The 15398-nt window shown below is 50.1% G+C and overlaps 1 protein-coding gene across 1 annotated transcript; it reads right to left on the minus strand.

Annotated features, from left to right (window-relative positions):
- Nucleotides 1-606: 606 nt before the first annotated feature.
- PNPLA1 (patatin like phospholipase domain containing 1) lies at nt 607-12925 on the minus strand. The gene is made up of 9 exons (XM_058039744.1): nt 12256-12925; nt 8624-8856; nt 7536-7601; nt 5392-5604; nt 4909-4969; nt 4689-4829; nt 4340-4433; nt 3960-4070; nt 607-3431 (listed from the first exon to the last, which is right to left on the minus strand). Exons 1-9 carry the CDS (start codon nt 12455-12457, stop codon nt 3428-3430), a joined length of 1125 nt encoding a protein of 374 aa, XP_057895727.1. The 5' UTR covers nt 12458-12925; the 3' UTR covers nt 607-3427.
- Nucleotides 12926-15398: the final 2473 nt, after the last annotated feature.

A 15398-nucleotide genomic window follows, 5' to 3' on the forward strand; every position in this document is an offset into this window, starting at 1 on the left:
CTTTTTTAAAGGCTCCATCACTCTGAGCTTTGAGCAGCTTGTGGAAGCAACAAGGTAGAAATGAGGTTTCTTTGGGAGCTGGGCAGCTCTGGGCTATCAGGAATCTCTGCCTCTGCTGTGCAGCTGGGCCGCAATGTTTTTGACCAGTCTCAGGAGAAAGATTCCTCCTGTGGGAGGAGTGAAGGCTCATTTGTTAGGCCAGAGAGCAATCAAGGGGTGAATCCAGGCTCTCCATCTCCAGAGCAGAAGCGCATCAGGTTTTCCAGTTCTGGGAAGGAAAAGCCCTACTGATCAAGGCCAGCAAAAGGCTCTTGCACTCTTTCTCTGGGCAATGCCAGAACATCAGTGATGCTACCACAGCAGTTGGGGGATAAACTGGGGAACAACTTGTACTTGATTTCCTGGACAAGTGTCTGCAGCCTGCAATCCCACGAGGCTCAGGCTGCACTAGCAGCTTATCCAGAAGCACTTGCAGGTTATCCGTGTGCCCAGCAGGACAAGTGCACAAGGAATTGCACCCTCCTTGGTGCCCAGACTGGAAACAGAGCCTGGCATAAAGCACCTGCAGCCCACAGCCAGAGCCACAGGCAGGACTGGGCACGTGCTTGGCTTTGCTGGGCTCAGTTTCACGCATCACACTCAAGGACTCTTCCCTCTAGACCTGCAGTGGGATCCAGCTCCAGAGGGAGGAGCTCTGCTGTCTTGGCTTGTCTCCAGACTCTCATCCCATCCACCTCAGGCTTCACATTTCTGATGAGGTTGAAGCCAAATGAGACAAGCAACAGGACAGGGCTACAGGGGTAAGACTTTGAGGCTACCAAAACCAGCTGCCATGTAGACAACAGGAGGAAGGGAAGCAGCTCTGACTGGAATCCACTTTGTCCCACAGGATCTGCCAGGGGTGTCTGTCAGATTGACCAACGTGGTTTTCTTCCCTTTAGGGCCAGGCTGTAGAGCATTTCTGAGCCCGCTGCTGCCTTTGGCCCCAGTTTCTGCTTTCAAGAGGCAATGAGCAACTTGGAACCCAGCCTGAAGGCTGAGCCTGACCTGCCCCGAGGAGCACATGGACTGTGCCAGCAATGTCTCAGCACAGGCAGGGCCACAGCTCCCACATGATTCCCATGATCCATCCCTAGAGGAGACATTCCAGGCTGCTTCTATCCCCACTGCGTGCAGCTGGGCTTCCCACTTTGCTTCCTTGGAGTGAAACAAGCTCCTGCACAAGATGATTCCAGTCTATGCCAAACTTCACCTCTAGCCACTGCCTCTGGCAAAGCCTCCATTGCCACTAGCTCCAAGCTCATGTCTCCCAGAGGAGACAGCACCAGCTCTGCTTGCTTGAAAAGATGAGGGATTAATAAAGCAAAACCCAGCTGATTGGAATACTCAGTTCTGTAAATATTTATTTCTTCCTCATTCCTGCAGGTTTGGAGCAGGAGGATCCTGCTCTGAGACTATTTTAACTTGGGGGCTCCTTGCAGATTGATTTTTCCTAAAGTTCTCCAAGTTTTACAATTGTTTATGATCAAGCACCACATGGGGCAGGTGAGATACACTGGGCAGTTCAAACTGTGCTCCTGTTTGTGGCTGAGATTTGTAGATACTTTTAATGGATTTGGAGGTCCAATTCCTAGATGAGAATTTTCTTTGGGGGATTTAAAAGCCCGTTTCCATAGGGTAACTGCCTCAGGCTGACTGAAATGGTAATATCCTGCCTGGAGGTGGGGATGGTGCTTGCAGCAGCCTGGAGAAGGAGCTTTTGCATAAGTGGGAGCAGAGGTGCAAAAGCAGCTGATGGGCTGATTGTCCCAGCCTGGGGAGGCCTGAGTGTCTCTGAGCCTTCCACTTTGCCCTGTGGCAGGAACAGCTGGATTTGAGCAGCCTGCCTTAGGCTGCAGTGCTTGAGAGGTGTAAATCCATCCAGGATGGTTCAAAGACAGGAGCACACAGGATCCAAAGCAAACGGGATGTGTCAAAATGGCCCATAAAAAGTTACAAGGGGACTGGAGCACCTCCCCTATGGAGACAGGCTGAGAAAGTTGGGGCTGTTCAGCCAGGAGAAGTGAAGGTTGGATGGACACCTCAGGTGGGCAGGCCCTGGCCCAAGGTGCTCAGAGCAGCTGTGGCAGACTCTGGATCCCTGGCAGTGTCCATGGCCAGGCTGGACGGGGCTTGGCATAGTGAAGGTGCCTCTGCCATTGCAGGGAATTGATCTTTGTGATTTTAAGGTCCCTTTTAACCCAAACTATTTCATGACTTATGAAATAAGCATCCAGGTTTCTTTTAGCAAATCCATTCCAGGGAAGGTATTCCCAAGTCACTGATTTGAAGTAAAGATGGCAGAAGACAGAATATTGCTCTTTTACTCAGCCCTCCTAGTTAACTTTGACTCTGATTACATCAAAGCTGCCTTCAGCTACTCCCCCCATTAATTTCTGCGGTCTCCACAGCCCTTTGCATGAAACTTCCCTCTGTTCCATTTCTCCTTGTCCAATGAAACAGGCTATTTACTCTAATAAACAGCTGCTGCTCTTGGGATCCATTTGTTGCCTGTTGGGAACCAGCCAACAGGGGAGACACAGGTGGGCCAAAGCCAATCCACAGCATCTGATATGCAGCACAATTTTTGGATAATTAAGAGTGCTGCTGATTAATTCTGTGTGCAGACCAGTGACACAGGGTGTGTTTGCCTGGGCCATGATCTGTGGTGACTGTGACTTACAGACAATTGCATGAGAAGAATTCATGTATTTGTGAAATGTCAGGAGATGCAGCCTGCAGGACTCAGAAGTAGGGGGAAGTTGATCTTTAGATTTCTCCATCCTTCTGCACAGCTGCAAGTTCCAGGGGAATCCAAATGCACTCCCACCTCCACAGGCAGGAGAAGCAGGGTTATGGGGAGGTGTGAAGCTCAAGAATTGATAATTGGTAAAAAAAAAACTAAGGGAATTGTAGAAAAATTAATTCCTGCCCAGTATGATGCTCCCTAAGGCTTTTCTCTCTCTCTGAGGAATTTCTCTTGAAGTTCTTGAGTGTGAGGAAAACACTTAAAACGTGGCATTTCCTGCCAACTGCCTATCCTGTAATCTGCATTAAAGCATGGAAGAGATGCTGCTGGTGGAGAGGAGATGGAGTGGGCAGGGAAAGGACTGGGCTGTGAGGTCTGCAGGTGAAGCTGCCCCGTGGCCCCTGCAGCCTGGGGTGGGTCCCAGGAGCAGCACTGGAGCTTTTTCTCAGCCGTCATGGAAAAGCAGGTGAGGCCAGAGCAGGGGCACTGCAGTGGCAGCACTGCAGATGGAGCCAGACAGGTTCTGAAGAAAGAAATACTCCATGAAAACTCCCTCGAGAACCAGCAGCCGTGCTGGTGTTGCCCACCACACTCCAAGGCAGCGCTTCAGACTCCCAGGGCACCGCTGGACAATCCTTGTTACCTGTGGGAACAAGGTGAGAGCTGAGGCAGGGTCGAGCTACTGACAGGGATAAGCAGCCCCAGGAATGTTTGACTCCAAAGGATTTTCTCACAGCTGAGGAGTTTGCAGCTGCCTCAGGGCAAAATCATTCTGAGTCTCTTGGGTGGCTGCACAGGAGGGAACTTGCAAGCGGATTTTGGGGGGATATGCTTTAAATCCCTGTGAGCTTAGTGCCAGAACATCTCTCAAGATCTTGGTGAATGTGCCTGGTGTCCTGCCAGGACAGAGCCCAGCAGATGAATATCTGGAACACAAATGTATTGCTGTAGGGAGGTGGCACTAAGCTGGTTTGTAGCTTCTTTGAAATATCAAAATAATATCACAGGGAAAAAAAAAAAAAAAAAGCTACTTTTAATGTGGGCTACTCCAGATTTGGAGTTTTTAGCCACACTCACCATCAGTGACCCAGTGGGTGAGATTCCCAAAGTCTCCCTGCTCTGCACCCTTCTCTATTTTTTGCTGAGGGTCTGCAGCCCCCCAGCCCCTTACCTCCTGTCCACAGGTGTCTTAGGCAAACCAGGCACCAAGGTTTGGAGGAGCTTGTGGAGTCGTAGTACCAGGGACCTGACACCTTCCAGCAGCCCCCACACCTTCTTCACCCTGCAAAAGCAAAGTACATGGGCTGAGTTTAATGATGGCTGAAGGCAGCAAAAGGGGAGGATGTTCATAGTAAATGCACGCTGTAATAATCTTTTCCATTAGCAAGAGATGCTGTGGCATTCCTGCCAGCCCCACCCGCTCTCCCTCGGATCTTGCCTTCAGGAAACACCAAATCCCTCCATGTGTCCCTTCAGCTGTCCCACCACTGCTAAAGGCACAGCCCCTGGTTTGTGTGTCATTCCCTCATGCCCCTGTTGGGATGTTCTTACCCCTTCCTGAACAAGGCTGGGAGCCTGTATGGCTGCAGCAGGACCTTCGCCAGTGGGTCCTGCAGTCCATTCACCTGCTCCTTCTTCCACAAGCCTGCACCCAGGAATGACAGCACAGAAGGAAATAAAGACCAGTAATTACAAACAATTAAATAAATGCAATAACTCCTCTTGCCCAGCTCAGGTAGGTAATGAAGCCCAGGCCAAAGTCCAGCTGGAGTCACTCTTACAAAGTCTCTTTGCAACAGAAATATTTAATAAATAACTCAGTAATGTCTTAAATATAGCACTGCTGCTCTTGAAGGCTGCAGCAGCCCTAAACCCAAGCTCAGCACCCCAAATCCTCTACCTGGCAGGAAGTAAGGGGTCAGGCACTGAGGGACCCTTTTGCTCAGGCCGGAGTGTGTCCCATTGGATTTTCCAGAGTCATTCTTCCCACAGGTGCTGCCGAAGCGGAAATTGCCATCGAAATAGTTAAAGCCAAAGGCATCTGGGAGACACAGAGAGAAGGGGTTGATGTTTGTCTGTGTCACACCAAGGTGCCCCTTGGGTCCTGGGGTGCCACTTACTGTTCCTGTACAGGAAAAGGGCTGTGTCCTGGTAGCCCTGGGAGAAAATGTCATTCAAGACCTGAAAGGAAAAACACTTGAGGTCATTAAAGAGCCCTGACCCCAGTACAACAGGATCTATCCAAAGCTGTTTGACTGTGGAGGACTGGGATGGCTCATTTGGGAAGGCAGCAAGCACTGGTTGGTTTCCAACCACCACAGCACCAGTAAGAGAAACACAGAATGGTTTGGGTTGGAAGGGACCTTAGAGATCACCTGGCTTTTTCTGGTCCTTTGCAGGTTGTGGACTCCATCCCAAGCTGGCCACCCATCATCAGTGTCCCTTCCCCAAAATGTACTGCAAAAACAGTGGGTGCTGCCCCCTCCCTTTGAAATCCCATTAATTAACAGTGGAGATTGAGCTGAACCTTAAATCTTGAGCAGGCAGGAGCAGCATTAATCTTTTCACCAGAACTAAGCTGGGAGAAGCCCTGGTGGTCTCACCATGGTGCTGGGTGGATAGAGAGCGTAGCTGATCCTGCACAGGTTCTCTATGGAGATCTGGATGCTGCCGTTGAAGATCTGGAAGCAGAAGAAGATGGCGGGGCAGTCACGGGGGCAGATGTCCAGCTCGCCGGTGAACGGGGACACGGTGATCACGGGCTCCTCCAGGCTGGACACGGGCTGCAGGCCAGTGAAACCTCCGTCCACGTAGCGCTGGGGGAGGAGCACAGGGATCTCACAGACATCTTTTATGAAAAATCCTTTCCTTAGGATTTTTCTCCTGAGAAGCTGAGAGGCCTCAGGAACAAAATGTCAACAATGATTATCTACTGCTGTGGAATGCAACAGGTGCATCTGTGACTGATCTCATGTGGTTGTTTCTAATTAATGGCCAGTCACGGTCAGCTGTCTCGAACTCTCTGGTCAGTCACAAAATTTTATTATCATTCCATTCTTTTCTCTTGCTAGCCTTCTGATGAAATATTTTCTTCTATTCTTTTGGTATAGTTTTTACGCCAAAACTATGATATAATATAATATAATATAATATAATATAATATAATATAATATAATATAATATAATATAATATAATATAATATAATATAATATAATATAATATAATATAATATAATATAATATAATATAATATAATATAATATAATGTAACATAACGTAACATACGTAATATATATATTAGTATATATCATATATCATATATCATATATCCTATATCATATATATACATCATTTCCTTTAATATAATATATTTCATAAAATAATAAATCAGCCTTCTGAAACACGGAGTCAAGATTCTCATCTCGTCCTGGGACCCCTGTGAACATCACCACAGAGGGAGGGTTTGCTCTGGGGGCCTTTGCAGTGTCACTGAGTTGGGAGCCAGCAGCTGCACAGGTGACACTGCTGTCTTGAGCCCATCCCAGCTTGTCCTCCCTTCCCACTTCCAACAGCATCGTGTCCCACCTGTGCTCTTTATGCCTTTGCCAGCTCCTTCCCCTGCCCTGCCTGTGGCACCCAGCCAGCTCCTCAACCAGGTCTGCAATCCACAGCAGTTATTAAAATGGAAATATAATTATTTTCATTCACAAAGCTTTGTACAACAGTTTTGGCAGTCAAGAGCCAATTCAGACATCACTGAATGCACAGTGTTGTATAACTTTTCAAGTCCTGAGCTCGAGCAGCAGGGCCCTCATGTTTAATAACTGCCTGCAGATTCATGAGGTATTACATACTGGGCAAGGAAAATGTCAATTGCTCTACTCCAAAAGAAATCTGGATTTACCACCTCCCTCAGTGGGATTGGAAGTTGCAGCTGATGGAATTAAATGTTGTTGAAATAACTGTGCAGAGAGGCCTCACAGAGCAATCACAGACCTGGGGATGGGTTGGGTTGCAAGGCACCTTAAAGCTCATTTCATTCCACCCCCTGCAATGGGCAGGGACACCTTCCACTATCCCAGGTTCCTCCAAGTCATGTCCAACCTGGTCTTGAACATTTCCAGGGACCTCAGAGACCCCGAAGGGGCTCCAAGAGAGTTGAAATGAAGTGACAGGACAAGGGGCAATGGCTTCTCACTGCCATTAGGGTTAAATGGAATATTGGGGAGATATCTTTTCCTGTGAGGATGATGAAGCCCTGCACAGGTTGCCCAGAAAACACTGCTGAGCTCCTCCTTCGCTCCCTCAGACAGGCAGAGCAGGGAAATGCTCAGGGCTGGGGGAGGATCCTCCCACGAACTCTGGATGTCTCAGCTGTGCAAGTCAGCACCTGAGCCGAAGGATGAACCTGCCCTGCAGCCAGGCCCTGCCCAGGATAACTGGATTGTGTCTCAAAGTCCCCACTGTGGGCGTCCTCTTATCTCACTCAGAGATCTGCAAGGTCATCCACGCTCTGTCCATGGGCAAAGCAGGAGAGGGCTCTCCAGATGGCAATTCCACCCAGCTGTCATCTTAGGATGTGGTGAAGAATAAGCTGATGGGCTTCATGATCCTCCGTCAACTAAAGGAAAAGCCTGGACACACCTGTCCCTCCCTGTTCTGTATATTCCTCCTTTACAGAGGAGTGTAAAGTTCAAACCAAGAACACTCTGCTGGGAGTGTGTGTTTTAGGGGAAATATCACTCACCACTCCTCGGTAGGATGGAGGGATGAATCCACAGTAAATAGGAAGGAAGCAGCTGCAGAGGAGAGCCTGGGGAGGAGAGGGATTACAGAAGTCAACGTTCCTGTCAAAGTTATTCTACACAAAAGCTGTTGACGTGGTGCCTGAAAATTCAGCCTTGACAAAATCTGGAACCAGGCTGTTGGTGCCACCTGGACTTTGCTGGGGACTGTGGCAAGAAAGGCTTCAAGAAAGGGATAACATCTGATTTCGCTGAAGTGGAAAGACTTCTCTGGAGCAGGGCACAACACTGCATTTTTTTAATTTTATAGCTGCCAGAATTAATAGTTGTAAATCTACATGTCTGTGCCTAACACTGCCCTTTGATGGTGGCAAGCTGAAGCTTTGGAGCCAATTTCCATCTTTGCAGGTTTTTGGACAAAACCAAGACACCCTCACAAGGTATCCTCACTCTAATGGGATTTGTCAGTGTTAAAGCCACTTCTGGGACATTTGGAATCATTTCCCACCCAATCTCATCAGCTGGGAATAAGCACCGCAGGCTCTTGGGCTACCTAGAGGAGGCACCATGGGGTCAACTCCAGCATCTCCATGGAGCTGCCATCCTCAACTGTCTCTCTGGGACAAGGGGCACAGGACCTCAGGGTCAGCTCTGTTAGGAGTTTACCCTGGGATTCTCCCCTCAGCAGATAATTTGCTGGTTAATGAGCTGCTTGTTGTTCAGCAGCAGCTTTGTCCAGCTCTTTCCTCCCAGGAAAGTGCTGAGGCAACAAGAAAACCATTGCCAGATGGCTGAGGAGAGACCTGTAGGGAGAGCTGAGAGGTCACATCAGCACTGACAGGGCTCTGCGAAGTCACTACCAGAGCCCCAACATCAGCTCTGTGAGGCTGCAAACAAACCTGCTGCTTTTTTTAGCATGATTTGTTCCATCTGATCCTGGAACTCAAACCTTCCTCCCCAGGCTCATGGAGCCCATTGTGGTGGTACCACAGCTGTGGCAGAGCCTCCTGAATCTCTCCCCATCTCAGGTAGAAAACGTGCAGTTAAAGCCACCAGCACTTGGGACATGTCCCTATTCAGGTCTGTGTACCTGAATGAGCTCCTCCTTGGAGCTGAACTCCGAGGCCATGACGTTCTGGCCATCCACCACCCGTGTCAGGGAGATGTGCAGCCTCCCTGAGGCCAGCAGGTAGGAATCCTCCGGCAGCATCCGCTGCAGGACAGTCTTGAGATTGGCCAGCAAGCTGCACTTGGGAGAGAGGGGGCCCAGGATGGTTTTCCTGACTTCTGTTGCCATTGCAAAGAAAAACTCCTTGAGGTCATCTGAAAGAAGATGAGAAGGTCAATATGCCTGCTACACTAACAGTTATATTTTAAATCCTATTTTTAACACTCCTCACAAATAAAGCTTCTTGCAGCCCCTCTGTGTTACCCCAGGATGATACTGCTGCTACAGTGGGGGATGTAGAGGCAGGGCAGAAAGTGGGGCATGATCCCCATAATGTCCTCAAAGGACATCGTGTCTTTGTGTGACCCCACTGGTGAAATCCCCACCTGCACCAGAGATGGGGCCTCAAGATGTTCCTGGTCAGGATTAGGGAAAGGCTCCAGAGAGCCCCAGGAAGGGGGACACTGATTTATCAATGAAAACATGACTTGCGCAACAAATTCCTGCTCTCCACCTCCAGTTTTCCACATGGGCAGCCCCAGCTTTACAAGGGAGCTGGGCTGGCTCCTGGGTGAGGATGAGGGGCACCTCTTCTGCTCAGGGCTTTCCTGCAAGCCAGGTGTCCTGGCTCCACATTGCTGGGATTCCTAACTCATCTGAGCTCAGGGGAGGTGTTAATAGCCATGACGTGTGTCTGCACATCCCAGGAGCTGGGTTAAAGGTGCAGAGCCCTGGAGCCCCAGCTGAGGGCTCAGGAGACTCCAGGTTTTAAAGTGATGGGGAAGAAGAGGAGTGCAGCAAACCCTGCAGGCAGCCTGATCCCATAGAGGGAATTTAGTTCCTTTGCTGACATGGAGGTCTCACCTGGGGGAACACCCCACCTGCGGGGTTAAACCCTTGCAGTGACAGCTTGTCTGTCCTGTTCTCGGCTGTTTCTGATGGCCTGGAAAGGCTCGGGATGGCTTTGGACAGCCCACGCTCCAAAGGACGAAAAGAGTCTTCAGGTTTTTTCTCAGTCTTCAGTGTTTATTAGTTTTTTATCTACAAGATTTTCTCTCGGCCCGACAGAGGTCTGCACAGCAGCCAGCCTTGAGCACACTGAGAGCCCCCGGGGTGGTCACCTATCTTTATACTCAAAACTACGTATACAGTATTTACCTATTTTCCCCAATACCTTTCACCTTTATTAACAAGTGCACCTTTAGTAAGAACCAATCCCAAAGTGCCACCACCACCACAGAAGATGGAGGCCAAGAAGAAGAAGAAGAAGAAGGACAGGACACGCCCCAATTCCTCCATCTTGCTTCTCTAGACCCCCCTGTACCGAAATTCTAAAACCTGTGTCTCACACTCTAATTAACTTATCCCTTCACCATTTATCCCAGTGAAATCCTCCCATCCTCATACAGGTGTCATCTCCCGTGTAGGATCAAAGTCCAGCCACCAGACACTTCTGGCAACATTCCAGGACCTCCGAGCCCCCCAAGGGTGGTCTTGGTGACTCTGCACATCAGTCCTGATGTGCTAAGATCCTACACTTGTCCAGCACCAAAGCTGCAAAGAATTGTCCTTGCACCCAGGGTGGGACCCTGCACCAGCACGAGGCCACGGGCCTGGCTCAGCACCCTCAGCACCAAGGCTTTGCAGGGACAGAGGTTTCCGTGCAGTCTCATGGGATTGTGCGGACGGACAGACGGATTAGGCGCAGTGTCCTGAGGGCAACTGGAGCCACACAGGCGTTAAGAGGGGTTATGTGTGTTAGAGCAGATGCTGAGGCCACACGGGGCCACGATTAACGCTGGGCAGGTTTGCACAGAGGGGATGCTGAAAGAGCCAGACCTCCAGGGATGTGGGGCATGCCCAGGTCTCTGTCTGCCTGCTCTGTGTCCTGGAAATGGGGGAAAACATGGAAAAACTGCCCACAAAAACTGCTGGGTAAGAGGTGAGAGCCAAGCCCAGCTTTGCAGAGCGAGTGAAGGATGAGTCTGGCAGCAATGTGACTGTCCCTGCCTGCACCAGCTGGGTGACAAGCATGTCCCCACGAGGTGGCTGGCGGGGTCACAGAGGACAGCCTGGCTCTGGGAGCTCAGAGCTCCTCAGGCAGCCCAGGGCAGGGGACGGGCACCTGACTGCAGACACTGTGGGACACCAAACACGCCTTTCACCTTTGTGACCCAGTCATCCTCTTTATGACTATGACAGAGCTTGTGCCACATTCATTTTCCTTGTTAGAAACCTGACCAGAGTTATCACTGTCCAAAAGGTCTTTTCTTCCTCTGGGGAAGATATTTTGGGCGCAAGATCATCTCAGCCCCTCTAAGTGGAAGCTGCCTTCCACCTCCAGGGAAGCAGATGCCCAGTTCAGGACTGGTGCCCCCAGCAAGAGCAGCTGCTGAATGTATTTTTACTGCTGGACAGCCCCAGCTCCATCTATTACAGCAGCAGGAGGAACCAGAAATTTTGGGGCCCTTGCTTATTTGTGGAGGAGTTCATCCCCATGTGGGCAGAAATGTTCCTTTCTGCCTTGTCTAAACATATTTGCCAATGTTTTGAATTATTTTTAGCTGCAGAAGAACAGTTCCAGCATCCACCAGAGGTTTCAAGAGCTGTATGTTTCCTCCCAGCTTCCTCCATCATTATTTAGTCCCCAAAACCTTCTGCTCCACCTAAATGTCCCCATTGCTTGAAGCAGAACTTGGATCAGGCTTTAGAGCCTTAAGTCTTGTGTACACTTGTTTACACATGGGCACTAATTGGAAATATGGGAGGATGTGATTATTAAAAGTGGATTAACTACTCTGAATTAATTCTACACATAGAGGATCTTGTTGCTAAAGGCGCCTGTTTCCACATGGTTGAAAGAGGGTCAGAGGAAAACCCCTTTAGCAGCAATAAGAGAAATTCCAGCCCAGGGCTGGAGCAGGCTGCTGTTTTTCCAGGAATATCCTGCAGGAGCAACAGGGAAAGATGCACCCGGAGTTGGGAATCACAAAACATCTCTGGTTGTTCTGGGAAGGCTGAGTGGGATCAGCCAAAGTGGCATGTAAATAAGGCTGCCAGCTCTATAGATACCTGTGGGACAGCCACTCGTGTCCCTTCATAGCTTCACATCCCAAGAAACCTGATCCATAGGGAAAAGAGGGTTTTACATGGGTAAATCCAGCCCCTGGGGCTGCACAGACTGCCTTTGGGACACACCTCAGCACCCCTCAGACCTCAGAGCAGAAGGGCAGGAGATCTGCTCCTCCAGCAGGAGCAAGAAAAGGAGCCAGTGGAATATGGGATATGGAATGCCAGGTACATCCAGACTTCCCCCTGTAATTTCTGCCCACTGAGAGGGAACACGCGGGCTGTCAGAACCGGCTTTCTCAGCTCACACCTCCCAAAACTGCACCGTGCTGCCTGCCAAGGTGGCAACACCTTGGCTTTCTGTAATGCCTGCTGAGCGAGGAGAGCTCCAGCAGCCCCACCACCCCCCAGCACCCCGAGGCATCTCCCCAGGGTTCATGGAGCAGAAGAGCTCCTGGAGGGACTCGAGGCCGGGATGTTCTTACCGAGGCCGATGCCGCACACGACGGCAGCAGCGATGATCGACCCGGCCGAGGAGCCGTAGACCTTGCAGGCAGACTTGAGGAGCTCGGGAGCCAACTCCAGCAGGGACTGCACCACCCCAACCTGGTACAGGGCCAGGAAGCCGCTGCCTGAAAAGGAGAGCGAGAAAGGGGTGCTGGAAGCCCGGAGATCGTCCACAGCCATCTCGGGATCACAGCAGCAGATCTGGCTCGAGGTCTTGGGGTTGTCCTTTATCACCAGGTGAACCTCAGGCTGTCTTCTCCTCTGCTGCCTCCAGGCTCATCTCTAGCTGCAGAGGAGTCCAGAAGATGGATTTTCTGCCTCCTTTTATGACAGCTCCCCGAGGCGTTGAGATTCACGAGCTATTTTAATTGCTGCCTGTGCTAAAAACAGAAATTTTCCCCTGATCAAAACGGCTCTTATAATCCTCAAACACAGCCAGCTCAGATGCTCAGGGCTGTATCAGGGCTCCCCTCTCATGCCAACAGGTCTGCAGTGCCCCAGGAGTCCTCCCAGAGAGGATCCTGGTGTTGCTGTGCCTGTCACACTTGGGAACATCCGTGCAAAAATTCCTCTTTGCTTTATCCTTTCTTCATCAAAGGGTGTTTTCCTAAATTGGATTCTCCATCAATCCCAGCTTAGGCACAGCTCAGTACTGAGTGAGTAAAGGCTTGTATAAGACACTTAAAGCCAGAGGGTGTTACACAAGGGGTGGATGCAGGGCGTTACGTTGGGTTAGGTTTGGAAATATTCCTTAAGTTTGCTCCCTGTTGGAAGGGTTTTGCCCTTGCCTGACCCTTGGATATTGTTTGCATCAGGAAAAAACCAAAGACCTGGATTTGCTTTTCTCTCCCCTCCCAATAAGGCCCTACAGCAGCATCATCTTGCCCAAACCTGTGGTTATTCAACCAGAATCAAGCTGCCTTCAAATGCTGTCTGCATTGCCTGGGGGATAGTTATAAAACCAGGGAGAATTGCCATAGATTTCTTGTCTTTTCTAATGATCCAATGCTGCTGCCAACATACAGAACAAAAATTGCCATTTTAACAGATGTATTTATTAAGTACTGGTAAATATTGTGTCGTTTCTGTTGTCCCAATCCATAGAGCTGCTCACTGAGAGGAAACATTCTGTGGGTTAGAATTAGGGCTGTGTATACAACACAACATGTGGGTAAGGAGCAAGGCTCTCCTTCCCTGTGTGCATGCACCAGCCTGGCCAGCATGGTCCCAGCATCCTGATACCACCTTTGCAGTGCTCTTTCACCCCAAATTTTCATACATTTTTCCCTGCCTTCCCCAGCCATGACTGTGTCCCCAAGACAGGAATTGGAGCAGAGTCCCCCACGTTGACATGCGAAATGTCCCTGGGTTGAAATGTCACCAGGAGCAGCAGGTGGACATTGCCAGGAACCCCCCAGGTAAATGTCACAGCATGGCCAGGGCTGGTCTCTGGTGCTCCCTGCATGGCAGGACACACAGGAGGAGGTTGCCAGTTCCAAGATATATTTAATGATGAATGGGATTATCTGAAGGTGAACAAATGCCTGAATCAGGGCTTCTGGATCCACAGCCTTACTGGAGCCCCTAATTTCTTGTCTTTCCAGTGCCTGATGTTTCTCATGATCCCCTTGCTGGGTGAGTCTCCCACACACCCCAGCCTCTGCACCAGCCTCCTGGAGATATCAAAGCTTTGATCTGTGTGATTCATGCCACTGGCTCCTCCAGCCCTTGGCAAAGCAAAACCCTTCATTTAAAGGATTTTCTTCCAGCACTGGCAAGTTCATGAAGGACAAAACTCTCACCTGTTGCTGTGACTGGTCCAGACACGCCAGGGCACTGGAAGTGCAGAGGGTTTGTGTGCTGGAATTAGTTGTTCCCATGTTCCCTGTGCATTAACTGTTGGAATGAGTTGTTCCCATGTTCCCTGTGCATTAACTGTTCCTTTTGTTTGCCTCAGGCCCCCAGGGACTCCATCAGGCTCTGCATAAAGAGCTGTGGGATGCTCCAGCTTCACTCAGCCCTTGCACCTCCTCAGCCCTGCCCAGCCCTGACTGCCAAGGTGTGACCGTGCTCACAGGGGTCCCAGGATGAGGGAAGGGATGAGGATCTGACTCCATGTTTCAGCAGACTTGATTTATTATTTTATGATATATATTACATTAAAACTAGACTAAAAGAATAGAAGAAAGGATTTCTTCAGAAGGCCAGCTAAGAAAGAAGGAATGATAACAAAGGTTTGTGTCTCAGACTCTCTGTCTGAGCCAGCTGGGCTGTGATTGGACATTAATTAGAAACAACAAACATGGGCTAATCAAAGTCCTGTATGTAAACATTTATCAATGCAAACCTGTTGCATTCCACAGCAGCAGATAATCATTGTTTACATTTTGTTCCTGAGGCCTCTCAGCTTCTCAGGAGGAAAAATCCTAAGGAGAGGATTTTCCATAAAAGATGTCTGTGACAGCCAAGGTTTGGGAAAGGTATAAATGATCCCATGGGAGCTGTGGGAACACACTCCTCTGTCCACACACAGCTTTGTCCTGCACTCAGTCATGGGGGCTTCTCCAGCAGGGCCAAGGTGCCCAATCTCCCCTGCACCCCAGCCCGGGACAGCATCCAGGAGGCATCATCCTGCCTGGCTCAGTTCCATGCTCCCGTGAGATGAAACCTTGTCATCATCCTCTTAGTGACAGCAAATTTTGCATTAATTGGCTCATTAAGTGCCGGGCTGATTGTCTAAGCTGCTCTCCCCCCCGCCCCAAGCAGGATTAGTGGGGACTGACGGCTTTGGGGACACAGGATCCCACAGCAGCCTGGGGTGGTCTGGGGAGAAAGCCCCCAGCTCCCATGAGCCCTGGGTGGGCTGGGGGCTGTGCAGGGCTGGGTTTTGCCCCGGGCAGGATCATCTGCATGCCCAGATGGCCGGTGGCCGTGAGCCGGGGATTTTGTGCGAGGCGATTGTCTCCGCTCAGGGAAGCCACCACAGGGTGTTTAGGGCAGGATGAAGGTAATGCTGAGAGCTGGAAACGGCTCAAACCCCCAGGACTAATAACTTGCCCTTCTTTAAAACCTTCTTAATATCTTCAGTGGTCACAGGCAGGCAGGTCCCAATTTTATAACC

The sequence above is a fragment of the Melospiza georgiana genome, chromosome 23, assembly GCF_028018845.1.
Source record: "Melospiza georgiana isolate bMelGeo1 chromosome 23, bMelGeo1.pri, whole genome shotgun sequence".
Taxonomy (NCBI): Eukaryota; Metazoa; Chordata; class Aves; order Passeriformes; family Passerellidae; genus Melospiza; species Melospiza georgiana.